The following is a 27500-nucleotide window of genomic DNA, read 5'->3' on the forward strand; positions in this document are numbered from 1 at the left end:
TGAAGGACGGAGATGTTTACACAGACTCTCCAGCTGGATCCTGACATCGGACCAAAGCTGAACTGAACCGGACCCGGGCCGGGGCCGGGCCAAAATATTTCTTTCAGCAGATGACCTTCAGTAACCTCGAGAGCAGACACACACTTTCCTGGTGTTTGATAATCTGCCCGTGGATGTGGAGCTTCTTCGTCGCCAGAGTCAGACGGATTGGACGCGAGCCGTTTCCTCTTCTCACTCCCGATCTGTTTGACATTTAAGGATATTGGTCTAGCCATGATCCTTTAACAGTTCCTGTCTGAGACGTGAGCTTTTTTTATTAACGTTTTTCTATTAGACGTTTCTCGGACGCACACAAGACAAGGCTGGACATTTCACTTCTCTTTTAGAATCGATTTCGATGAAGGACAAGGCGGAAAAAAAAGGACAGAATGAAGACGGCAGTAAGAGATTTCCGAGATAGCCAGACCTCATTAGAATTCATGCAGGCGGCTTCCACAAAAGTGCCGTGGAGTTTTTTTCCCTCTCGCTCGAGCCTGAGCACTTTGCTCCCTGTCTGGTTAATTAAAGTAATAAAGGTTAGGACATGGTCCAGTGAACAGAGGCATCTCATTTAGAACAACTGGCTCTTAAATCTCCTCTCACTCCTCCTCTCACTCCTTCTCCTATCTGCAGAAAAAGCTTTCCTTTCCTGCTCTCATGGCCTTCATCAGTTTTCATAGCTTTCTTCTGACCTGTTTGGTGTCAAGAGAAGATATAAACATCAGTTCTTCTGGAGAAAGAAGAATACAGGACCAGAATCTCAGCTCACGGGGTTTATTCTTAAAGTGATGCTACCTCCACTCATACCTCAATTCCATAACTCAATGCTATGACTAAATTCTCTACATCAATTCTTCCCTGCAGTGGTTTCTCCATTCTATACCTTGATTCTGTGCCTCGATGCCGTGTGAGTCTCACTAATGTTCCTCAAATCTGTAGGCCAATTCTGCTCCGTGAATTTATACCGCAATTCTAAAACTCAACACTGTACCTCATTGCTTTGACTCAACGCTGTATTGTGTTGTCTGGACTCGATGCTGACCCCTTGTTCCATACATAAATTCTATAATCTGATGCTGTTCCATAATTCTATACTTTGACGTTGTAGCTTTTCAGAATCAGAACACATGACTGAGTTGAAACACGAGATGGGATGAAGCTGAGGAAGATAAAGTCCTACAAATGTTTTCTGTTATAACACACAGTATATCACACCTCCAGGGTAAACATCTCAAAGAACTCCACAGCTCAATCACTCACTTCCTCCCTGGAAACTCAGACTCTTTCATTGCCCTTAGTCTGTATTAAATATTCAATTCAATTCAATTTATTTTGTACAGCACCATTTACAATTAACATTGTCTCAAAGCAGCTTTACAAAAGAAGAGAAACGGAGAAAGGGGAGGGGAAAAATGAAGAAAAAGAAAAAAAACCCTGAATAACTAGAAATAAGAATAAATTATTAAATTAAATTATTAAACTATTTTATTTTATCCCTAATGAGAAGCCTGTGGCGACGGTGGCAAGGAAAAACTCCCTGGGATGATATGAGGAAGAAACCTTGAGAGGAACCAGGCTCAGAAGGGAACCCATCCTCATTTGGGTGACACTAAACAGTAAACTAAACTAGCACTTAACTAGCTAACTAGCTGGTTGTAAGGTTTCGGTGCTTTTTATTAAGACTTGTCATGGTCTCGTCCTGTAGCTCTCATCAACTCTGTTTAACACAAACTGCAGCTACACTTAAAGCCAAGGGACGTATGTGAGGTTTAAATTCCATGGAAGGTTATCACCAAATCCTGAATTCCAGGACAGTCTGAAAATCCCATCTAGGAAGTAAAGTCTTTGGACAGTTTCAGGACGATTACAACCTGAAGGTGTGACTTCAGACTTCAGTGTCTCTACTGATAGAGCACCGCTTCCACTTCCCCTGCTGAGGACGAAGCTGATGACGCTTTGTGTTTACTCTGAGATCTTCCCTTCAGCTATGTGGGAGAGAGAGAGAGAGAGAGAGAGAGAGAGAGAGTAACTCTCAGGACTGGAGGTCAGTGAAGCGCTGAAGCATGTGAAAGCCTTCATGAAGGTGTGCAGGAAGGACACCATCAAACCATCACAAACCCCCAACTCCTATTACAGCATCTGTCCATCTCCTGTCGAGTGTGTGTGGATCTCGCGGCCTTACGGCTAACGTCTTAATGAGAAACTCCGCTGGGAAACGCTGCAGAAACCAATCAGGCAAATTTCCTCCCTTTTACTTTCCTTCAGAAAACTCAATTTACTAACAAACCCAGACGCCACACAGACGCTCTGAAGAGTTCAATCTATTTAGAGAAATGTTTTCTTTTAAAAAAAGGAGGGGAAGCGTGTCTGGTGAAGACATCAGGGCTCGGTGCTCGGCGTATTCGGAGGAGATTTACGGTCAGACGGCCACATAAACGCTGCGGCTATAAATTAACCTCGGTGACTGACCTGCTTTCACTAAACAGATTTTAGACATGAAGTTGAGAGAGCGCTGGGATCTTACTGTGGAAATCATCGTGAAATTCAGCACTCGCTCCGGTTGGGGGGGGCAGAGAGAGAGAGAGACATGGAGAGGGAGAGAGAGAGAGAGAGAGAGAGAGAGAGAGAAAGAGAGACAGAGATAGAGATAGAGAAAGAGACAGACAGACAGACAGAGAGAGAGAGAGAGAGAGAGAGAGAGAGAGAGAGAGGTAGAGCAGGTGCACGAGATACCGCAGTCCATAAACTACAGTCACAGAGCCAGCAACCTGAACTACAACCACACTGATGACTTACACAGAATCAACCTCCAACTCTCTAAACATCACATATTCTCTCTATCCCTCTCTCTCTGTGCCTCAATCTCTCTGTGTCTATTTGTCCGTTTTTTCTCTCGGTCTCTCTTTTTCTCCCTCTCTCTGTCTCACTCACTTCCTCTCACTCTTTGTATCTATTTGTCCATCTTTCTCTCTATTCCATACTCTCACAGTCTCCCTCTCTCAATGTCTCACTCTCTTTCTCTCCAATATTTGTGACAGATGATTTAACTAAACACTTACACAAATAAAACTCTATTGTTCTTCTTTACTGATGTTGTTAATAAATCTGGGCATGTTGATAAACTAGAACAAAAAACAGTCCAAAGAAAAAATATCACTGACCACTAAAAAGTTTCTGACCGACTTTTGATCTTCAGACAATAAAATAAACAGAAGCAGGAAGCTGATGTTCACTGGACATGTGACAACCATCTAACCAGCCTGCAGATTCACCAATCCACATGTAGGCTGGGAAGATGCCTGCTCACAGGAACAGCCCGGGTTCCTTCAGTCCGCCGTGGAAAAACACACAGCGGAGAACATGGTCTGACCGGCAGCAGGTCCATAATCACCTGACACACTTCAGGAGCCGGAGGAACGGAGCGGAGGTGCCATCAATCCGTCAAGAACCGAACAGAACATCTCTGTGAAGCGGAAAGAAAAGAGCTGCTTTCCTCGTTAGAGCAGGTCTCCAGACGCGTCGTCCAGCACCACTCTCACACTCACTCAATTACACAGCGGTTTAAACGGTCAGTCGGACTAAACCTTCTCCCAAAAACAGCCGAAGACTGGAGTCGATTCCATCAAAGTCGCTGAGAAAGAATCAGGAATTTGCTGCTAATCCAACATCATCTCTAAACACCTGCATTTCCTGGAACACACAGCAAGACCTCATGAAGGGTTTGTGACTGAGCCACTAATTACTTCCCAATTTACACTGGTGTCCACAGCATGACATGGACACGGCGAGTCAGGACACGCGTCACATCGTCAGCGTGTGCAGGACAGGACGAGCGCTGAGCCCTCGCTAACAAGCCGTCATGACTCGATTACTCCACCCTCTGTTCCCAAAAAATTGATTCCCTCTTCAGCATGAAGGACACCACGAGGTAAACCTGCAGATCTGCTTCTGCTCATGGTGTCCTGTGTTGGAGAACTTCTTCATCTTCCTGAGTTCATCAAATGCAGAGAGCATGAACAGTTTATGCTAACACGCTAATCATGACACGCGGTCATTTTATAACAACACTCAATCAGTGTCAGTGCTGTGTATCAGTGTGTGTGTGTGTGTGTGTGTGTGTGTGTGTAAGGAGCCTCCAGTGTCAGTGCTGTTTATCAGTGTGTGTGTGTGTGTGTGTATCTGTGTGTGTGTGTGTGTGTGTATCAGTCAGAGGTGAAGCTGGAAGTTGAAGTTCTCCACATCTTCAGGACAGAGGAGTTTACACTGCTGTGTGTTTCTCAGTAACATGAGCAGCTGAGATTATTCTCTTATTAACCTGAAGAGAGAGAATAAAGAGAGACTGCTGAGGGGACGAGTGTTTATAGCTGAAGAGAGAGAATAAAGAGAGACTGCTGAGGGGACGAGTGTTTATAGCTGAAGAGAGAGAAAAAAGAGAGACTGCTGAGGGGACGAGTGTTTATAGCTGAAGAGAGAGAAAAAAGAGAGACTGCTGAGGGAACGAGTGTTTATAGCTGAAGAGAGAGAAAAAAGAGACACTGCTGAGGGGATGAGTGTTTATAGCTGAAGAGAGAGAAAAAAGAGAGACTGCTGAGGGGACTGTAAGAGGAATAAAACACCTGGGGATGTGCTATTATTGGGGAAAAAAAATCCTTATCACCGCTCAGTGTGTCTCCACAGGCCACGCCCATTTCAAATTTTAATCCAGACACACAAGCAGGTACAGATCGTGTCACTGTGTTACGCCCACAGCGATTCATCACGGCGTTCCATCTGGAGCTGAAGTCCGTGTTCTTCTCTAACGGGTCAGAACGATGACGGATTACAGCGCGTGAGATCGACCCGAGCGAGACGGTGAGGAGATCCAGCGTGACGCATCACCGGTGTGAAACGTGCCTGGAATGCGGCGAAGCTGAAGACGAGCTCAAAGCGCTTCACTCTTTCCAACCCCTAATGAGTGGAGTGACATCATGTGTTGAGGAGAAACCCCTCTCGTCATGGAGCTTCATCGTGGACGGAAGAGCGGAACACCCATTTCCATGATCCGTGATGAAAATCCCCAGGATCTGAACCACATCACGGCTGCGACCTCAGATGGGAGATCATGGATCGTTCCAGGCGTTTCTCTACGTCCAGCTGTTTCACATCTCATCCAGAATTAGTTACACCAGGCCTCCAGCAGTGCTCTGCCCTTGGCCCGCAATCGCCGCTGACATCAACGGCAGAAACGGCATCGAGGGAATCACGGCAAGGATACGAGCAAACAAACACGGCATAGGGTTTCACCCATGACTCCATCGGAGTGGTACGGAAAATAATCTCCTCAGGAAAACAGGAGGAAATAAAACGCTGACACGGGGCTAATGAGGAGACACCACACCCGGCGTGGAGCCGCTCACACCCTGCTGGGGCTCAGGAAGTGCTGACGGAGCAGAACCTCAGGATGGAGGAAGGGAACGCCGTTGAGGTGGGACACGGAAAACGACAACATCAGGATCACGTGCTGATGGGAGCTGGGAGAAGTGTGAGTTTAAAGCTCATCAAGGTAACAGAAACGGGATAAAAAAAATCAAGCGTGGACAATGCTCAACTACACAATCTTCACTAGCAGAGTTAAAGGAGTTAAAGCAGAGACTGTTTCAGTTCCGACATCCCCCTCAGGCTGTATTTCCTTTTCACACACCGCGTTCCCAGGATACGCTCCGGATCATTCCGACCAGTACCATGCAATAAATGTGAATAATAATAAATCTGTGTATCATAGGGTTATTAACATGCAATTATGTGGACGAGCTGGAAATCAGGTCAAACTGTGGATGCTGAAACTGGACTCAGGACACAGAGAGCTCAGTGATGGACGCAGGACACGGAGAGCTCAGTGATGGACGCAGGACACGGAGAGCTCAGTGATGGACGCAGGACACGGAGAGCTCAGTGATGGACACAGAACACAGAGAGCTCAGTGATGGACGCAGGACACGGAGAGCTCAGTGATGGACGCAGGACACAGAGAGCTCAGTGATGGACGCAGGACACGGAGAGCTCAGTGATGGACGCAGGACACGGAGAGCTCAGTGATGGACACAGAACACAGAGAGCTCAGTGATGGACGCAGGACACGGAGAGATCAGTGATGGACACAGAACACAGAGAGCTCAGTGATGGACGCAGGACACAGAGAGCTCAGTGATGGACGCAGGACACGGAGAGCTCAGTGATGGACGCAGGACACGGAAGGGCTTTTCACACTGAGCCGACCCCTGGGCTCTCGTCGCTCTAAACCTGGCTATTAACCCCGACTAGAGGAACGTTTCACACGTGTGATTTAGAAGGAAGCTGCTTTTCGCCAGGACTAATCCCCACAGCAGCGGCCAGTGAAGACGTGAGGATTGAAAGACTCTGTGTGAATTAAAACAGCTGTTAAAATGGGGTTTAAGGAGAAATGTTAAACTTCTCACTGTCCAGGCTTTATTAAAATCCCAGCAGTGACCACCTTCTCCCAACAGAGTCTGCTTTATTTAAAACTTTCAGCTCAGATATCTGTTCCATTCCACGTGGGATCTGTGCGACAAATTAAACGGCTGCTGACCGCGCAGTAACCACGCGGCTAAGAGTTTTAAATGAACCACTGTTTCCTGCAGACAAGAATATTTCACTCCTGCGCAGTGAGTGCATGCGTGTGTGTGTGTGTTTGTGTGTTTGTGTAGATGGTCCTCCTTCTTGGTTTTCATTAGAGTGTGTTGAGGAAGGTTCACCCCTGAGGTGAGTAAAGCCTGCCCCTGACAGCAGCACGAGGTGTTCAGCATGTTCCTGCAGCTCTCACACCACGTGTAAAAATATCACCTCTTCATCTCACCTACAAGGACGTGCGAGCGGTCACTTCATTGGGCAGGATGCGGTTTTATTTCGCACACACAAAAGGCGATTCATTAACGAGTGTGAGGAGAAGTATTTACAGAGTTAAACGGCCGAGCTGTCGGATTCCCCGGAGGTTGTGAGAAAGTGCTACTTCAGCTGCCTCCCTGTTTACAGTCCCCTTCACTGGAGCTGTGAAAAAGGACTGCTTTCCATTCTGTATTTATTCCACAGGCAGAAAGAGAGAGAGGGGGAAAATGTAAAAAAAACCTCCTTGATGAGTTATGACCTGAGCGCTGGTTCCGGCCCATCGCTCACTTATTCTTGGACGCGTGCGAGACTATAAAGCAGATAAACCGTGACGCACCGTATAGCTCATGCGTTCGCATATAAAAGGGAAAAAAAACAAACCCTAGACGACAGAATATATAAGGAGGAGGGAGGAGGTGTGGATCTCAGAGCTGTTTATTGTTTCTCAGAATAAACGGAGAAACGCTCGACTTGCTTCCCAATGAACCCGACTTCCACAAATCCTGCAGGAAGAAACTCAAACTGACTCAAGAACAACTTCTGGTCACTTTATTACTTATATATTACTTCAGGACAGCTGCTTGTGTCACTTGTGGGTGTGGTCTGTTCAGCTGTGGGCGTGGCCTGTCCCGCTGTCTAGCAGTAGCTACACACCACTTTTAAAGCTAGCTGGAGAGCAGAAATAAAATAATGCACTAATGAGGGTGAAACTGTGCTCGGCTTCATGTTAGCTACACACTCAGATTAGATTAGATTTTGTTTAAATTAGATTAGATTAGATCAGATTACATTAAATTAGCAAAATAACTGTAGAAGGTACAAACACTCAGCAGAGACACCAATGATCACCTTCTGAGATTTATTTTTCTCCTTTTATTTAACAAGAAGCTCCTACAAGACAGGAGAAGAGCTAAAGATGGAACATCAGACCACAAGCTCCACAGGATCGAATCACTGGAGACAATCGTTTGGATTTGTCGCTTTATTGATATCATTTGCATAAAAGAGAGAAATCTGAAGGTTCATGGTCGTCTGTCACTCTGTTGGTGTGGAACGAGCATCAGAACATCATGAGGCACCAGCTGAGAGACAGGAAATGGTTGGGTAAACTAAATTAGTTTTAGAAGAACCAGAAGAACCTCACGCTGGAGCAGCCTCTGGATAGAGCTCTGGTGTCCTCAGCAGCCACGGTGAGAAGCATCTCCTCATCAAACGCTCTACATCCTCTCTACTTCATCACTGATCATTGTCTCCTCCACACAAGAACACTGAGGATTTGAATTTTCTCCTTTTAATTCATCTCATCTCCAGCTCAGAACCCGCAGTGTGGAGCAGCAGCATGACACAGGCCTTCAGGAGATCATGTGTCCAGGAGAAAGCCACACAGCAGCTCAAGGTTAAAAAAGCGTGTTCAGGACACTCAATACTCAACTCAGAGGAAATGAGTTCTGGCAGGAGATCAAGGCTCCGCTTCCAAACGGCTGGAGGCTTGCTGCCAAGAGCACCAGTGTCGTACAGATAGAGACGTCAAGCTCTGGAGTGAGGACGCTCTCCTCCTGCTCTGAGCCTCAGCAGCCTTTAATCAATGCAAATGGATTCAGAAAGCGTGGAGACGACTAGGCAACCGTCCAGACATACATTACAGGAAGGAGGTCAACATCAACAACAACAAAACAAGGTCAAGATGAAACATCAGCCCCACACACACACACTCTCTACATCACACACACACACACTACATCACACACACTGAAAACTACAAACCTTATTCAGCTTGCAGGGTGTGTGTGTACTGTGTGCATTTGTGTTATGTTTGTCTATAGTGTGTGATTGTGTGTTTGTGCAGTGTGTGCGTGTGTAATGTGTGTTTATGTACTGTTTGTGTCTGTGCAGTGTGTGTGTATGCATGTGCACACAGTGTGTGTGTGTGTTTAGTGTAGTGAGTTTATTCCTTTTACACTGCAGCCACAACATTATAATTTTTATCTGTTTAGTCTAGAGCTGTTGCTATGGAAACGATAAGGTATCAGAGTGAGTATTAATATAAAGCTGTGCTCAGAGAGAATTCAGAATGCTGTGTAGTGTTGTACAGGTGTGTAGTGTTGTACAGGTGTGTAGTGTTGTGTAGTGTTGTACAGGTGTGTAGTGTTGTACAGGTGTGTAGTGTTGTGTAATGTTGTACAGGTGTGTAGTGTTGTACAGGTGTGTAGTGTTGTGTAGTGTTGTACAGGTGTGTAGTGTTGTACAGGTGTGTAGTGTTGTGTAGTGTTGTACAGGTGTGTAGTGTTGTACAGGTGTGTAGTGTTGTACAGGTGTGTAGTGTTGTGTAGTGTTGTACAGGTGTGTAGTGTTGTACAGGTGTGTAGTGTTGTGTAGTGTTGTACAGGTGTGTAGTGTTGTACAGGTGTGTAGTGTTGTGTAGTGTTGTACAGGTGTGTAGTGTTGTACAGGTGTGTAGTGTTGTGTAGTGTTGTACAGGTGTGTAGTGTTGTACAGGTGTGTAGTGTTGTACAGGTGTGTAGTGTTGTGTAGTGTTGTACAGGTGTGTAGTGTTGTACAGGTGTGTAGTGTTGTGTAGTGTTGTACAGGTGTGTAGTGTTGTACAGGTGTGTAGTGCTGTACAGGTGTGTAGTGTTGTGTAGTGTTGTACAGGTGTGTAGTGTTGTACAGGTGTGTAGTGTTGTGTAGTGTTGTACAGGTGTGTAGTGTTGTACAGGTGTGTAGTGTTGTGTAGTGTTGTACAGGTGTGTAGTGTTGTGTAGTGTTGTACAGGTGTGTAGTGCTGTACAGGTGTGTAGTGTTGTGTAGTGTTGTACAGGTGTGTAGTGCTGTACAGGTGTGTAGTGTTGTGTAGTGTTGTACAGGTGTGTAGTGCTGTACAGGTGTGTAGTGTTGTGTAGTGTTGTACAGGTGTGTAGTGTTGTGTAGTGTTGTACAGGTGTGTAGTGCTGTACAGGTGTGTAGTGTTGTGTAGTGTTGTACAGGTGTGTAGTGCTGTACAGGTGTGTAGTGTTGTGTAGTGTTGTACAGGTGTGTAGTGTTGTGTAGTGTTGTACAGGTGTGTAGTGCTGTACAGGTGTGTAGTGTTGTGTAGTGTTGTACAGGTGTGTAGTGTTGTACAGGTGTGTAGTGTTGTGTAGTGTTGTACAGGTGTGTAGTGTTGTACAGGTGTGTAGTGCTGTACAGGTGTGTAGTGTTGTGTAGTGTTGTACAGGTGTGTAGTGCTGTACAGGTGTGTAGTGTTGTGTAGTGTTGTACAGGTGTGTAGTGCTGTACAGGTGTGTAGTGTTGTGTAGTGTTGTACAGGTGTGTAGTGTTGTACAGGTGTGTAGTGTTGTGTAGTGTTGTACAGGTGTGTAGTGTTGTACAGGTGTGTAGTGCTGTACAGGTGTGTAGTGTTGTGTAGTGTTGTACAGGTGTGTAGTGCTGTACAGGTGTGTAGTGTTGTGTAGTGTTGTACAGGTGTGTAGTGCTGTACAGGTGTGTAGTGTTGTGTAGTGTTGTACAGGTGTGTAGTGCTGTACAGGTGTGTAGTGTTGTGTAGTGTTGTACAGGTGTGTAGTGCTGTACAGGTGTGTAGTGTTGTGTAGTGTTGTACAGGTGTGTAGTGTTGTACAGGTGTGTAGTGCTGTACAGGTGTGTAGTGTTGTGTAGTGTTGTGTAGTGTTGTACAGGTGTGTAGTGTTGTGTAGTGTTGTACAGGTGTGTAGTGTTGTGTAGTGTTGTACAGGTGTGTAGTGTTGTACAGGTGTGTAGTGTTGTGTAGTGTTGTACAGGTGTGTAGTGTTGTGTAGTGTTGTACAGGTGTGTAGTGTTGTACAGGTGTGTAGTGCTGTACAGGTGTGTAGTGTTGTGTAGTGCTGTGTAGTGTTGTACAGGTGTGTAGTGCTGTGTAGTGTTGTACAGGTGTGTAGTGCTGTAGTTACACAGCTTCAGCTCTGCTCCTGACTTCTCCCTGTGTTCAGTGTGTAGAGAAACGTGGATCTGTAAAGCAGAGCCTCTCCTGTGAGCAGGAGAACATGAGCAGGTGTCTCTTACCGTGGTGAAGGCCAGGAGCTCCTCATCGTTCAGTCTGTGGACCGGATTGTTCTTCTGAAAGTCTGTGCTGCAGAGTCAGAGAAGATCAAACAGATCAGAGTCAGAGAAGATCAAACAGATCAGAGTCAGAGAAGATCAAACAGATCAGAGTCAGAGAAGATCAAACAGATCAGAGTCAGAGAAGATCAAACAGATCAGAGTCAGAGAAGATCAAACAGATCAGAGACTATTTCAGTAACAGTATCTTCGCCTACTATATGTCAGTAAGTTGCCCCACCTACTAAACCTCACTAACAGTTGCTCCGCCTACTATGTCAGTAACAGTTGCTCCGCCTACTATATGTCAGTAACAGTTGCTCCGCCTACTATGTCAGTAACAGTTGCTCCGCCTACTATGTCAGTAACAGTTGCTCCGCCTACTATATGTCAGTAACAGTTGCTCCGCCTACTATATGTCAGTAACAGTTGCTCCGCCTACTATATGTCAGTAACAGTTGCTCCGCCTACTATATGTCAGTAACAGTTGCTCCGCCTACTATATGTCAGTAACAGTTGCGCCGCCTACTATGTCAGTAACAGTTGCGCCGCCTACTATGTCAGTAACAGTTGCTCCGCCTACTATGTCAGTAACAGTTGCTCCGCCTACTATGTCAGTAACAGTTGCGCCGCCTACTATGTCAGTAACAGTTGCTCCGCCTACTATGTCAGTAACAGTGCTGCGTGAGAAACGAGTAAACACAGTTTTATTTTCCTGAGTCAGTTATTTCTCAGCTCTAGGCCTGAACAGAACTTCTTGCGTAGGTTGTTAAAGACAAATGGAACCTAAAGATGTCTACAAAAGTCATTTACTTTATTTACAAACTCACCATCTGAAGCAATTTTGCTTTAATTCACAGATAAAACTTTTTTTCCAAGAAAAGAAGCATTCAAGACGTCCACTCGATGAGCGATAGCGACAGAAAGGCAGACGTCTCCGAGACGAGTGGATTATTCACTAAATTAATCTCACCATTTCTTCGTTTCGGCTGAGGTCGCCGCTCAGCGTATGGATTTTCCTGAGGAGTTTTACATTACACTCTGTAAGAGAGAAGCATTAGCGGCGTAATTGATTGCAGGTGAACTAGCTGGACGAGGACGAGCGCATGCCGATGTTCTGTAGATAATAACATGGAGGATGCAGTGAGAGTGAGGGAGTAAGAGAAAGAGAAGAAACCTGGTGTATTTACACGCAGAGCAGCCGTCACGTTGGCACACGCAGAGATCACGCCGTTCACCGTTATTACAGAATGATGTCATTAAATCATTATCTAACAGCAGCATTAGCATAGCATAGCAGCCTGTAATCATCAGCCGCGGCGCTAGATCTCACTTCTCTCCACCGTCTCCATTCACCGTTTAATTTCCCGTAATGAGCCCGTGTGCTTTAAGATGTAATGATACCGTAGCAGGAGAGCGGTCATTACAGGGCTTAGCATGAGCTTCTGACCTGACCGCTGAATCACACACATCAATTTCACACAATCCCTCTGAAACAAGGACCTAAAAACCTCAGCATCACGTTCTCCAGTTTCTCTCACAGGTACAGTATTGTTCAACACTCATGTGGAGCGCAGCAGCACCTCGCTCCACCGCCTTCCATCCGTTCCTTCGACCGTCACTCGCTCCAATTAAAGCCTCCGCCCGCATAATTACACCCTGCTAATTATTCTGCACCGGCAATTTGTCTCCTAGCGGCGGCTAACGGGGATAACGACCTCCCAGACACGAGCGAGGAGAGCAGAGCTAATTACAGCAGCATTTCCTCCTGAGAAGGACGAGGAAAGAAGGAGGGATGAGCAAGTCAGACTTACTAAACTCAGAAATCAATGGAAGTGTGGAGGTTGTGTCTCGCTCCAACAACAACAACTGCAACCACTCTCAGGTGTTTATTCCTCTTACACTCCAGCCATTAACTCACAACCTTCTGATCAGTCACACAAACACCTGAACCACTGAGCACCACACACCCTACAACACACACAAATATATGTGACAGATAATAAACTTGTGAGTGTGTGTGTGTGTGTGTGTGTGATGGTCATGTGGTCAGTGTGGGACAGTTATTTATAAGTGTGTAATAAAGAGAGGTGATGTAAGAGCTCAGATGTTTGAGAGACTCACCACACAGCCAGGATGAGAGCCTGCTCCTCAGCACTGAGATCAGGAAGCTGGTGTTCAGACGGTTCAGCCAAGTTCATCTGGTTCAGGACAGTTTCATCATTCAGCTGATGGTCCTACAACACACACACACACACTTTACTTTGTTCTCACACGCACACTTGTGTGTGTGTGTGTGCACACAAAAACAGGAGTCATAGATCACAGACACACTGTCGTACTAAAATGTCTATTGATTTACTGATCTATATAAACCTGCAGCCATCTGTCTACACACACACACACACACCAGAAGGATTGAGAGTGGACTCGTTCGCAACACAACTCCAAAGTCTCCCCAAAGTGTCAAACGTTCTCTGGCAGCAGCAGCCGGATGGTTGCTAGGCAACACTGAGGATGGAGGATCTACTCATTCTGGGGTTTCCTGACTTGAGATCAAACATGAGAAGCTGTGAGAGAAGATCTGATTCCTGAACTATTTCAAACTTCTTCTCGTGGAAACACTCTCTAACGGAACCACAAGTCAGAGGAACCGGAGTTGGTTCTGTACCACGGAGGAGAAATAAAGAGTTCTGTTCTTCTCAACAACAATGTTCTAAACGTTCCTCAGAGTTTCCGAGCAGAGAGCTTTCTCATGTTCTCCTCCACATGACTGGGATTAATGCAGTGAGCCTGAGAGCAGACTGCCCCACCCGGTGGTGGTGGTAATAACTACAGTGTGTGTGAGGATGTGAGTGTGTGTACGGGTGCCATTACCTTGGGCAGGAGGTCTGTGGGCGTCGGCGCAGGTGAAAGGTCACCGTCGGAGATGAGGGAGTCGTCCTTCCTTTTCACATCGAGGACGAGCTGAGCGAGGAAATTCTGCTGAAAACGCGTCCGCTTCCCCAGAACACCTGAAACACAACATCACCATGACGACGACGACACCATGACGACAACATGCAATACTTTTACTGATCAGCAAGCTAATGAGCTGTAACCATAGCAACCGGCCTACAATATGGCAAGCCCACTGAGCCACAATCTTCACATAATTCACTGAGACTAAAAATAAAGGGGGCGTGTCTAAGCAAACAGCCCCGCCTTTAATCCTATTCAATTGTCCGATTATGGAGAAATGGTTTGAAAAATAAAAATAGATAAAAATAATAATAAAAATTAAAATAATAATAATAGTAATAATAATAATAAGAAGAATTTATTTAATAATAATACATAATAGATATAAAATTTGCTAAATGTTTGCTCCAAATTCAGCAATCTGACCATGAGGTCAAGAAATGACTGGCTTGATATTAAATAATAAACAATAAATTAAACAGAATTAAATCAAACATTTACAAACAATTTACTTTACTTTTTTTTTATTTTAAATTAAATTTAATATTATATATATATACACATATACAGGGGTTGGACAATGAAACTGAAACGCCTGGTTTTAGACCACAATAATTCATTAGTATGGTGTAGGGCCTCCTTTTGCGGCCAATACAGCATCAGTTCATCTTGGGAATGACAGATACAAGTCCTGCACAGTGGCCAGAGGGATTTTGAGCCATTCTTCTTGCAGAATAGTGGCCAGGTCACTACGTGATGCTGGTGGAGGAAAACGTTTCCTGACTCGCTCCTCCAAAACACCCCAAAGTGGCTCAATAATATTTAGATCTGGTGACTGTGCAGGCCATGGGAGATGTTCAACTTCACTTTCATGTTCATCAAACCACTCTGTCACCAGTCTTGCTGTGTGTATTGGTGCATTATCATCCTGATACATGGCACCGCCTTCAGGATACAATGTTTGAACCATTGGGTGCACATGGTCCTCCAGAATGGTTCGGTAGTCCTTGGCAGTGACGCGCCCATCTAGCACAAGTATTGGGCCTAGGGAATACCATGATATTGCAGCCCAAACCATCACTGATCCACCCCCATGCTTCACTCTGGGCATGCAACAGTCTGGGTGGTACGCTTCTTTGGGGCTTCTCCACACCGTAACTCTCCCAGATGTGGGAAAGACAGTGAAGGTGGACTCATCAGAGAACAATACATGTTTCACATTGTCCACAGCCCAAGATTTTCGCTGCTGGCACCATTGAAACCGACGTTTGGCATTGGCACGAGTGACCAAAGGTTTGGCTATAGCAGCCGGGCCATGTACATTGACCCTGTGGAGCTCCCGACGGACAGTTTTGGTGGAAACAGGAGAGTTGAGTTGCACATTTAATTCTGCAGTGAGTTGGGCAGCTGTGGTTTTATGTTTTTTGGATACATACAAGCTGACATTACCCTGGATACCGTGGCTCTTGATACATCACAAAGACTTGCTGTCTTAGTCACAGATGCACCAGTGAGACGTGCACCAACAATTTGTCCTCTTTTGAACTCTGATATGTCTCCCATAATGTTGTGTGCATTCCAATATTTTAAGCAACTGTGCTATTACTCTGCTAATTAAACCTTCACACTCTGCTCTTACTGGTGGAATGTGCAATCAATGAAGATTGGCCACCAGGCTGGTCAAATTTAGCCATGAATCCTCCAACACTAAATTGGCCAGTGTTTCAGTTTCATTGTCCAACCCCTGTATTTTTTTATATATATATATATATATATATATATATATATATATATATATATATATATATATATATATATATATATATATATATTGGAGCAGATATAATAAAATATATAATAAAGATATTAGGTAACAAAAGTGACTACACCCCTAAAGGCTAGTTCACACTACAAGACTTTAACCGTTGGCAGATCTCTTTGCTGTTCAGACTACATGACTTCACTGTATGTCTTTTTGTCCTTGTGGTGTTCACACTACGCGACGCTCCGTAAATGATCCACAAGAGGGCGTCGCACACCACACGATCTGACAACAACTCTCAACCTGTTGACTTGCTCTCTCATTGGCTGGAGGTCATAGCTACAATTGACACCACGTGATGTGGAGTCGGCCGACCGTCCCAGATATATAACATGCCAGATATCTGGATTTTGTCTGCGAGGTGTCAGAGACGCGTCAGTGAGCCTCTTTGATGCGTTGTTGAGTAGTTCACACAAAGATTCCCGAGCGCTGATCACCCGCTGATTTTCCAACGATCACAGACCGATCTGTCGGCCAGCTCGTTAATTTGCAAATCAGGCTTAAAATCCTGTAGTGTGAACTAGGCTTTAGTGGAAATGACCAAATTGGGCCCAATTAGCCATTTAATTTTTTTAAATTCACACACACACACCGGTCATGTTGATAAGGAGTCCTGAGAGGTCACGAGCACTCTGTAGATGTTCTTTAGCTTTGCGGTACTCGTAGTAACTCAGACAGGTGTAGCTGCACTCCACGTGGAACAGCATGGCCAGGGTTCTGCGAGTTTCACCGCTTAGAACATCCTCATGCTCACACACTACAGGACAAACCGAGGAGAACACACACCAGTCAGAAACATAAAACACAAACCTGGGAGATTTTACACAGTAAACAAAGTGGAAGAGTTCAGCTGATTTCAGTAACGATAAAAATGTCATTAAAATATAAAACACACCACACACACTTCATCTCAACAAAATCAAAATCAACAACTACGTGATGAAAGTCAAACATTCCACTTCTCCACAAATTAACAAGCATTACACCAAACTCCTGGGGGTGGAGTTCCCAGAATTCCCAGCAGGTGTGGTGTTTAACCCTCAGTGGCAGCTCCTGTTGTGTGAAAGCCCTAGACGAAGCTGGACATTTACTAAGCAGAAGTGATGAAGAGCTGCTGCAGTGAGTTCACTTCAGTGTGTAGAGACCGATTACACAATCACTCACCTTCATCATTTACTGTAAAACACCAGCAGTCTCAAAAACACCAGGAGGAAACCTCACACACACACACAGATACACACACACACAAACACACACACACACACTGATACACACACAAACACACACAGATACACACACAAACACACACAGATACACACTGATACACACACACACACACACACAGATACACACACACACAAACACACACACAAACAAACACACACACACACACACAGATACACATACAAACACACACAGATACACACACACACACACACACACACACAGATACACACTGATACACACACACACAGATACACACTGATACACACACACACAGATACACACTGATACACACACACACTGATATACCACACACAGATACACACACGGATACACACACACACTCACACACATACACACAGATACACACACACACACACTGATACACACACAGATACACACTGATACACACACACACAGATACACACACACACTTCAGCTATAAACACTCATCCCCTCAGCAGTCTCTCTTTATTCTCTCTCTCCAAGTTAATAAGAGAATAATCTCAGCTCAACTCACACACAGATTCACAGCACTGACACTAGAGACTCATTACACACATCATACATAAAGAGTATCTGTGAACGATCTGTTGCTATGGAAACGATAAGGTATCCGAGTGAGTATTAATATAACCCTCCAGTCAGAGCTGCTGTTAGAGAGAATTCATCAACACCTTCTGACTGCAGGAGATAAATATGGACACAGAACCCACAGGGTTTTTTTTGTCCTTGCTGTGTGTCGATGTCAGTTTTTTACTTGTGTGTGTGTGTATTAAGGAAATTGTGACAGATTACAGAGCAGTGTGTGTGTGTGTGTGTGTGTGTGTGTATTTGTTTGTGTTCTGTTGTTATTTTCCCCAGGATCATATGTCCATATTTGTGCTCCAACAGCTCCCTCTGTGTGTTTACGAGACGTTTCGTGTATGCATGTGTGTGTGTGTGTGTGTATGTGTGTGTGTGTGTGAGAGGAGTGCGAGTCAGGCTAGCAATCTGTCTTTGTTTTGGACGCAGCACAAAAAAAAAAAAAAAACACTCGTCCTGGACGTCTGCTGGATTTTACCTGCTGTCCACAATCCGGTGAAATAAAGAAGAGAAAGTCACATGACTCCTAAAATATCCCGGATTCAGATGCGGCTCCTCTGATATCCAGAAAATTTACACAACATTTATTTTGGATGATGTTATAGACCCTTTTCCTGCAGACGTCACCATGAGGTCACAGCGCTAACGGGAGGCAAGACAAAGGGAACACTGAAGGCGGTCAATACAAACCAGTGGGGGTACAGGCTCCAATATAAAGTTTTATTATATACCTGCTGCCACTACTTACAATCCTACAACCCACGATAGCTGTGGTCAAACTCAATAAAACGAGCGGACTGGACAGAATAAGATGAGATATGAGATAAGGATAAAGAGACTGTTGTTTATCGTTGGTGTGGCGTATGGTGTGTGGTGTGGTGTATGGTGGGGTGTGTGGTGTATGGTGGGGTGTGTGGTGTATGGTGGGGTGTATGGTGTATGGTGGGGTGTATGGTGTGTGGTGTGGTGTGTGCGGTGTGGTGTATGGTGTATGGTGGGGTGTATGGTGTGTGGTGGGGTGTATGGTGTGTGGTGTGGTGTGTGCGGTGTGGTGTATGGTGTGGTGTGTGGTGTGTGGTGTATGGTGTGGTGTATGGTGTATGGTGTGGTGTGTGGTGTATGGTGTGTGGTGTGGTGTGGTGTATGGTGTGGTGTATGGTGGTGTGTGGTGTATGGTGTGTGTGGTGTGTGGTGTGGTGTGGTGTATGGTGTGTGGTGTATGGTGCATGGTGTGGTGTATGGTGTGGTGTATGGTGTGGTGTATGGTGTGGTGTATGGTGTGTGGTGTATGGTGTATGGTGTGGTGTGGTGTATGGTGTGGTGTATGGTGTGGTGTGTGGTGTGTGGTGTATGGTGTATGGTGTGGTGTATGGTGCATGGTGTGGTGTATGGTGTGGTGTATGGTGTGGTGTATGGTGTGTGGTGTATGGTGTGGTGTGTGGTGTGGTGTATGGTGTGGTGTATGGTGTGGTGTGTGGTGTGGTGTGTGGTGTATGGTGTGGTGTATGGTGTGGTGTATGGTGTGGTGTATGGTGTGGTGTATGGTGTGGTGTGTGGTGTGGTGTGTGGTGTATGGTGTGGTGTATGGTGTGGTGTATGGTGTGGTGTATGGTGTGGTGCATGGTGTGGTGCATGGTGTGTGGTGTTGTGTTTGTGGTGTGGTGTATGGTGTGTGTGGTGTGTGTGGTGTGGTGTATGGTGTGGTGTGTGGTGTGGTGTATTGTGTGCTGTATGGTGTAGTGTGTGGTGTGGTGTGTGGTGTATGGTGTGGTGTGTGGTGTGTGGTGTATGGTGTGGTGTATGGTGTGGTGTGGTGTGTGGTGTATGGTGTGGTGTATGGTGTGGTGTGTGGTGTATGGTGTGGTGTATGGTGTGGTGTATGGTGTGGTGTATGGTGTGGTGTATGGTGTGGTGTGTGGTGTATGGTGTGGTGTGGTGTGTGGTGTATGGTGTGGTGTGTGGTGTGGTGTGGTGTATGGTGTGGTGTATGGTGTGGTGTATGGTGTGATGTATGGTGTGGTGTGTGGTGTGTGGTGTATGGTGTGGTGTATGGTGTGGTGTGGTGTGTGGTGTGGTGTGTGGTGTATGGTGTGGTGTGTGGTGTGGTGTATGGTGTGGTGTATGGTGTGGTGTGTGGTGTATGTGTGTATGTGTGTGTGTGTGTAGTGTAGTGTATGGTGTGGTGTATGGTGTGTGTATGTGTGTATGTGGTGTGTGGTGTGGTGTGTGTGTGTATGGTGTATGGTGTAGTGTAGTGTGTAGTGTATGGTGTGGTGTGGTGTGTAGTGTATGGTGTGGTGTGTAGTGTGTGGTGTATGTGTGTATAGTGTATGGTGTAGTGTATGGTGTAGTGTATAGTGTATAGTGTATAGTGTAGTGTGTAGTGTATAGTGTATAGTGTGTGGTGTATGGTGTGGTGTGTGGTGTGGTGTGGTGTATGGTGTGGTGTATGGTGTGGTGTGGTGTGTGGTGTGTGGTGTATGGTGTGGTGTGTGCTGTATGGTGTGGTGTATGGTGTGGTGTGTGGTGTGGTGTGTGGTGTATGGTGTGGTGTATGGTGTGATGTATGGTGTGGTGTGTGGTGTGTGGTGTATGGTGTATGGTGTATGGTGTGGTGTGGTGTGGTGTGTGGTGTATGGTGTATGGTGTGGTGTGTGGTGTATGGTGTATGGTGTATGGTGTGGTGTATGGTGTGGTGTGGTGTATGGTGTATGGTGTATGGTGTGCTGTATGGTGTATGGTGTGGTGTGTGGTGTGTGGTGTGGTGTATGGTGTGGTGTGGTGTATGGTGTGGTGTGTGGTGTATGGTGTGTGGTGTGGTGTATGGTGTGTGGTGTGGTGTATGGTGTGTATGGTGTGGTGTATGGTGTGGTGTGTGGTGTGGTGTATGGTGTGGTGTGTGGTGTGGTGTGGTGTGTGGTGTATGGTGTGTGGTGTGGTGTGGTGTTAATGGTGTATGATTTGTGGTGTGTGGTGTGTGGTGTATGGTGTGTGGTGTGGTGTGGTGTTAATGGTGTATGATTTGTGGTGTGTGGTGTGGTGTGGTGTGGTGTGTGGTGTATGGTGTGTGGTGTGGTGTTAATGGTGTATGGTTTGTGGCGTGTGGTGTAGTGTGTGGTGTGGTGTGTGGTGTATGGTGTGGTGTATGGTGTATGGTGTGGTGTATGGTGTATGGTGTGGTGTATGGTGTGGTGTATGGTGTGGTGTATGGTGTGGTGTGTGGTGTGTGGTGTATGGTGTGTGGTGTGGTGTTAATGGTGTATGGTTTGTGGTGTATGGTGTAGTGTGTGGTGTGGTGTGTGGTGTGTGGTGTATGGTGTAGTGTTAATGGTGTATGGTTTGTGGTGTATGGTGTAGTGTGTGGTGTGGTGTGTGGTGTGTGGTGTATGGTGTATGGTGTGTGGTGTGGTGTTAATGGTGTATGGTTTGTGGTGTATGGTGTAGTGTGTGGTGTGGTGTGTGGTGTATGGTGTATGGTGTGTGGTGTGGTGTTAATGGTGTATGGTTTGTGGTGTGTGGTGTGGTGTGTGGTGTGGTGTATGGTGTGTATGGTGTGTGTGGTGTGTGTGGTGTGGTGTATGGTGTGGTGTGTGGTGTATGGTGTGGTGTGTGGTGTGGTGTATGGTGTGGTGTGGTGTGGTGTATGGTGTGGTGTGTGGTGTATGGTGTATGGTGTGTGGTGTGGTGTGGTGTTAATGGTGTATGATTTGTGGTGTGTGGTGTAGTGTGGTGTATGGTGTGTGGTGTGGTGTATGGTGTGTGGTGTGTGGTGTATGGTGTGGTGTGGTGTGTGGTGTATGGTGTGTGGTGTGGTGTTAATGGTGTATGGTTTGTGGTGTGTGGTGTAGTGTGTGGTGTGGTGTGTGATGTATGGTGTGGTGTGTGGTGTATGGTGTGGTGTATGGTGTGGTGTATGGTGTGGTGTGTGGTGTATGGTGTGGTGTATGGTGTGGTGTATGGTGTGGTGTGGTGTATGGTGTGTGGTGTGGTGTATGGTATATGGTGTGGTGTATGGTGTAGTGTGTGGTGTGTGGTGTGTGGTGTATGGTGTGGTGTGTGGTGTATGGTGTGGTGTATGGTGTATGGTGTGTGGTGTGGTGTTAATGGTGTATGGTTTGTGGTGTGTGGTGTAGAGTGTGGTGTGGTGTATGGTGTGTGGTGTGGTGTATGGTGTGGTGTATGGTGTAGTGTGTGGTGTGGTGTGTGGTGTATGGTGTGGTGTATGGTGTGGTGTGTGGTGTATGGTGTGGTGTGTGGTGTATGGTGTGGTGTGTGGTGTAGTGTGTGGTGTGGTGTATGGTGTATGGTGTGGTGTGTGGTGTAGTGTGTGGTGTGGTGTATGGTGTATGGTGTGGTGTGTGGTGTGTGGTGTATGGTGTGGTGTGTGGTGTAGTGTGTGGTGTGGTGTATGGTGTGGTGTGTGGTGTATGGTGTGGTGTGTGGTGTAGTGTGTGGTGTGGTGTATGGTGTATGGTGTGGTGTGTGGTGTGTGGTGTATGGTGTGGTGTGTGGTGTAGTGTGTGGTGTGGTGTATGGTGTGGTGTGTGGTGTATGGTGTGGTGTGTGGTGTAGTGTGTGGTGTGGTGTATGGTGTATGGTGTGGTGTGTGGTGTATGGTGTGGTGTGTGGTGTAGTGTGTGGTGTGGTGTATGGTGTATGGTGTGGTGTATGGTGTAGTGTGTGGTGTGGTGTGTGGTGTATGGTGTGGTGTGTGGTGTAGTGTGTGGTGTATGGTGTATGGTGTGGTGTATGGTGTAGTGTGTGGTGTGGTGTATGGTGTAGTGTGTGGTGTGGTGTGTGGTGTATGGTGTGGTGTATGGTGTATGGTGTGGTGTGAATGGTGTATGGTGTGAATGGTGTGTGGTGTGTATGGTGTGTGGTGTGTATGGTGTGTGGTGTGAATGGTGTGGTGTGTATGGTGTGTGGTGTGAATGGTGTGGTGTGTATGGTGTGTGGTGTGGTGTGTATGGTGTGAATGGTGTGTGGTGTGAATGGTGTGGTGTGGTGTGTATGGTGTGTGGTGTGGTGTGTATGGTGTGTGTAGTGTGTGGTGTGTATGGTGTGGTGTGTATGGTGTGGTGTAGTGTGTATGGTGTGGTGTGGTGTGGTATGGTGTGTATGGTGTATGGTGTGTGGTGTGAATGGTGTGGTGTGGTGTGTATGGTGTGTGTAGTGTGTGGTGTGTATGGTGTGTGTAGTGTGTGGTGTATATGGTGTGTGGTGTGTGTGGTGTATATGGTGTGTGGTGTGTATGGTGTGGTGTGGTGTGTATGGTGTGTATGGTGTATGGTGTGTGGTGTGAATGGTGTGGTGTGGTGTGTGGTGTAGTGTGTATGGTGTGGTGTGGTGTGTATGGTGTGGTGTGTATGGTGTGTGTAGTGTGTGGTGTGGTGTGTATGGTGTATGGTGTGTGGTGTGAATGGTGTATGGTGTGTGGTGTGTATGGTGTGTGGTGTGGTGTGTATAGTGTGTGGTGTGTGGTGTGTATGGTGTGTGTAGTGTGTGGTGTGGTGTGTATGGTGTGTGGTGTGGTGTGTATGGTGTGTGTAGTGTGTATGGTGTGTGGTGTGGTGTGTATGGTGTGTGGTGTGGTGTGTATGGTGTGTGGTGTGTATGGTGTATGGTGTGTGGTGTGTATGGTGTATGGTGTGTGGTGTGGTGTGTATAGTGTGTGGTGTGTATGGTGTGTGTAGTGTGTGGTGTGTATGGTGTGTGGTGTGGTGTGTATGGTGTGTGTAGTGTGTGGTGTGTATGGTGTGTGTAGTGTGTGGTGTGTATGGTGTGTGGTGTGGTGTGTATGGTGTGTGTAGTGTGTGGTGTGTATGGTGTGTGTAGTGTGTGGTGTGTATGGTGTGTGGTGTGGTGTGTATGGTGTGTGTAGTGTGTGGTGTGGTGTGTATGGTGTGTGTAGTGTGTGGTGTGGTGTGTATGGTGTGTGGTGTGGTGTGTATGGTGTGTGTAGTGTGGTATGGTGTGTGTAGTGTGGTATGGTGTGTGAGTGGTCTGTTGTGGTGTGTATGGTGTGTGAGTGTGTGTGAGTGTGTGTGTGGTCTGTTGTGGTGTGTATGGTGTGTGAGTGTGTGTGAGTGTGTGTGTGTGTGTGTGGTGTGGTGTGTATGGTGTGAGTGGTCTGTTGTGGTGTGTATGTTGTGTGAGTGTGTGTGTGTGGTGTGGTGTGTATGGTGTGTGTGGTCTGTTGTGGTGTGTGTGGTGTGGTGTGTATGGTGTGTGGTCTGTTGTGGTGTGTATGGTGTGTGAGTGTGTGTGTGTGTGTGTATGGTGTGTGAGTGTGGTGTGGTGTGTATGGTGTGTGAGTGTGTGTGTGTGTATGTTGTGTGAGTGTGTGTGGTGTGGTGTGTGTGGTCTGTTGTGGTGTGTGTGGTGTGGTGTGTGTGTGTGGTGTGGTGTGTGTGGTCTGTTGTGGTGTGTGTGGTGTGGTGTGTGTGGTCTGTTGTGGTGTGTGTGGTGTGGTGTGTATGGTGTGTGTGGTCTGTTGTGGTGTGTATGTTGTGTGAGTGTGTGTGTGTGTGTGTGTGATCTGTTGTGGTGTGTGTGTGGTGTGTGTGGTGTGGTGTGTGTGGTGTGTGTGTGGTGTGGTGTATGTGGTCTGTTGTGGTGTGGTGTGTGTGGTCTGTTGTGGTGTGTATGGTGTGGTGTGGTGTGTGGTCTGTTGTGGTGTGTATGTTGTGTGAGTGTGTGTGTGTGATCTGTTGTGGTGTGTGTGGTGTGGTGTGGTGTGTGGTCTGTTGTGGTGTGTATGTTGTGTGAGTGTGTGTGTGTGTGATCTGTTGTGGTGTGTGTGTGTGTGTGTGTATGGTGTGTGTGGTCTGTTGTGGTGTGTGTGGTGTGGTGTGTATGGTGTGTGTGTTCTGTTGTGGTGTGTATGTTGTGTGAGTGTGTGTGTGTGTGTGTGTGATCTGTTGTGGTGTGTGTGTGGTGTGTGTGGTGTGGTGTGTGTGGTGTGTGTGTGGTGTGGTGTATGTGGTCTGTTGTGGTGTGTATGGTGTGTGTGGTCTGTTGTGGTGTGTATGTTGTGTGAGTGTGTGTGTGTGATCTGTTGTGGTGTGTGTGTGGTGTGGTGTGTGGTCTGTTGTGGTGTGTGTGCTGTGGTGTGTATGGTGTGTGTGGTCTGTTGTGGTGTGTGTGGTGTGTGAGTGTGTGAGTGTGTGATCTGTTGTGGTGTGTGTGTGTGGTGTGGTCTGTTGTGGTGTGTGTGGTGTGGTGTGGTGTGTATGTTGTGTGAGTGTGTGTGTGTGTGTGTGGTGTGGTGTGTATGGTGTGTGTGGTCTGTTGTGGTGTGTGTGGTGTGGTGTGTATGGTGTGTGTGGTCTGTTGTGGTGTGTGAGTGTGTGTGTGTGTGTGTGTGTGTGTGGTCTGTTGTGGTGTGTGTGTGTGTGGTGTGGTGTGTGGTCTGTTGTGGTGTGTGTGGTGTGGTGTGTATGGTGTGTGTGGTCTGTTGTGGTGTGGGGTGTGGTCTATTGTGGTGTGTGTGGTGTGGTGTGTATGGTGTGTGTGGTCTGTTGTGGTGTGTGTGGTGTGTGTGGTGTGGTGTGTATGGTTTGTGTGGTCTGTTGTGGTGTGTGTGGTGTGTATGGTGTGTGTGTGGTCTGTTGTGGTGTGTGTGGTGTGGTGTGGTGTGTATGTTGTGTGAGTGTGTGTGTGTGTGTGTGGTGTGGTGTGTATGGTGTGTGTGGTCTGTTGTGGTGTGTGTGGTGTGGTGTGTATGGTGTGTGTGGTGTGGTGTGTATGGTGTGTGTGGTCTGTTGTGGTGTGTGAGTGTGTGTGTGTGTGTGTGTGTGTGTGATCTGTTGTGGTGTGTGTGTGTGGTGTGGTCTGTTGTGGTGTGTGTGTGTGTGGTGTGGTGTGTGGTCTGTTGTGGTGTGTGTGGGGTGTGGTGTGTATGGTGTGTTGTGGTGTGTGTGTGTGTGTGTGTGGGTGTGTGGTCTGTTGTGGTGTGTGTGGTGTGGTGTGTATGGTGTGTGTGGTCTGTTGTGGGTGTGTATGTTGTGTAGTGTGTGTGTGTGTGATCTGTTGTAGTGTGTGGTCTGTTGTGGTGTGTGTGGTGTGTATGGTGTGTGTGTGGTCTGTTGTGGTGTGTGTGGTATGGTGTGTATGGTGTGTGTGGTCTGTTGTGGTGTGTGTGGTATGGTGTGTATGGTGTGTGTGGTCTGTTGTGGTGTGTATGTTGTGTGAGTGTGTGTGTGTGATCTGTTGTGGTGTGTGTGTGTGTGGTGTGTATGGTGTGTGTGGTCTGTTGTGGTGTGTGTGGTGTGGTGTGTATGGTGTGTGTGGTCTGTTGTGGTGTGTATGTTGTGTGAGTGTGTGTGTGTGTGTGATCTGTTGTGGTGTGTGTGTGTGTGGTGTGGTGTGTGGTCTGTTGTGGTGTGTATGTGTGGTGTGGTGTGGTGTGTGTGGTCTGTTGTGGTGTGTGTGGTATGGTGTGTATGGTGTGTGTGGTCTGTTGTGGTGTGTATGTTGTGTGAGTGTGTGTGTGTGGTCTGTTGTGGTGTGTGTGGTGTGGTGTGTATGGTGTGTGTGGTCTGTTGTGGTGTGTGTGGTGTGGTGTGTGGTCTGTTGTGGTGTGTGTGGTGTGGTGTGTATGGTCTGTTGTGGTGTGTGTGGTGTGTGAGTGTGTGTGTGTGTGATCTGTTGTGGTGTGTGTGTGTGTGGTGTGGTGTGTGGTCTGTTGTGGTGTGTATGTGTGGTGTGGTGTGGTGTGTGTGGTCTGTTGTGGTGTGTATGTGTGGTGTGGTGTGGTGTGTGTGGTCTGTTGTGGTGTGTGTGGTGTGGTGTGTGGTCTGTTGTGGTGTGTGTGGTGTGGTGTGTATGGTGTGTGTGGTCTGTTGTGGTGTGTGTGGTGTGGTGTGTGGTCTGTTGTGGTGTGTGTGGTGTGTATGGTGTGTGTGGTCTGTTGTGGTGTGTGTGGTGTGGTGTGTGGTCTGTTGTGGTGTGTGTGGTGTGGTGTGTATGGTCTGTTGTGGTGTGTGTGGTGTGTGAGTGTGTGTGTGTGTGATCTGTTGTGGTGTGTGTGTGTGGTGTGGTCTGTTGTGGTGTGTGTGGTGTGGTGTGTATGTTGTGTGAGTGTGTGTGTGATCTGTTGTGGTGGGTGTGTGGTCTGTTGTGGTGTGTGTGGTGTGGTGTGTATGGTGTGTGTGGTCTGTTGTGGTGTGTATGGTGTGTGTGGTCTGTTGTGGTGTGTGTGGTGTGTATGGTGTGTGTGGTCTGTTGTGGTGTGTGTGGTGTGTATGGTGTGTGTGGTCTGTTGTGGTGTGTGTGTGGTGTGGTGTGTATGGTCTGTTGTGGTGTGTGTGGTGTGTATGGTGTGTGTGGTCTGTTGTGGTGTGTGTGGTGTGTATGGTGTGTGTGGTCTGTTGTGGTGTGTGTGGTGTGTATGGTGTGTGTGGTCTGTTGTGGTGTGTATGTTGTGTGAGTGTGTGTGTGTGTGATCTGTTGTGGTGTGTGTGTGTGGTGTGGTGTGTGTGGTCTGTTGTGGTGTGTGTGGTCTGTTGTGGTGTGTGTGGTGTGGTGTGTATGGTGTGTGTGGTCTGTTGTGGTGTGTGTGGTGTGTATGGTGTGTGTGGTCTGTTGTGGTGTGTGTGGTGTGTATGGTGTGTGTGGTCTGTTGTGGTGTGTATGTGTGGTGTGTGTGGTCTGTTGTGGTGTGTATGTGTGGTGTGTGTGGTCTGTTGTGGTGTGTGTGGTGTGGTGTGTATGGTGTGTGTGGTCTGTTGTGGTGTGTGTGTGTGTGGAGTGGTGTGTGTGGTCTGTTGTGGTGTGTGTGGTGTGGTGTGTATGGTGTGTGTGGTCTGTTGTGGTGTGTGTGGTCTGTTGTGGTGTGTGTGGTGTGGTGTGTATGGTGTGTGTGTTCTGTTGTGGTGTGTATGTTGTGTGAGTGTGTGTGTGTGTGTGATCT

At 46.9% G+C, this 27500-nt stretch overlaps 1 protein-coding gene across 1 annotated transcript in view; it reads right to left on the reverse strand.

Moving 5' to 3' along the window:
* Positions 1-27500, reverse strand: part of ttc27 (tetratricopeptide repeat domain 27) — a 98630-nt gene that overhangs the window by 46292 nt on the left and 24838 nt on the right. The window contains exons 6-9 of the mRNA XM_058399355.1: positions 16371-16535; positions 13873-14009; positions 13120-13232; positions 10960-11026 (exon numbers count right to left, since the gene is read on the reverse strand). Coding sequence (XP_058255338.1) covers positions 10960-11026; positions 13120-13232; positions 13873-14009; positions 16371-16535 — 482 coding nt within the window. The remainder of the gene's footprint in view (positions 1-10959; positions 11027-13119; positions 13233-13872; positions 14010-16370; positions 16536-27500) is intronic.

This window comes from Hemibagrus wyckioides, linkage group LG09 (assembly GCF_019097595.1).
Source record: "Hemibagrus wyckioides isolate EC202008001 linkage group LG09, SWU_Hwy_1.0, whole genome shotgun sequence".
Lineage (NCBI taxonomy): Eukaryota > Metazoa > Chordata > Actinopteri > Siluriformes > Bagridae > Hemibagrus > Hemibagrus wyckioides.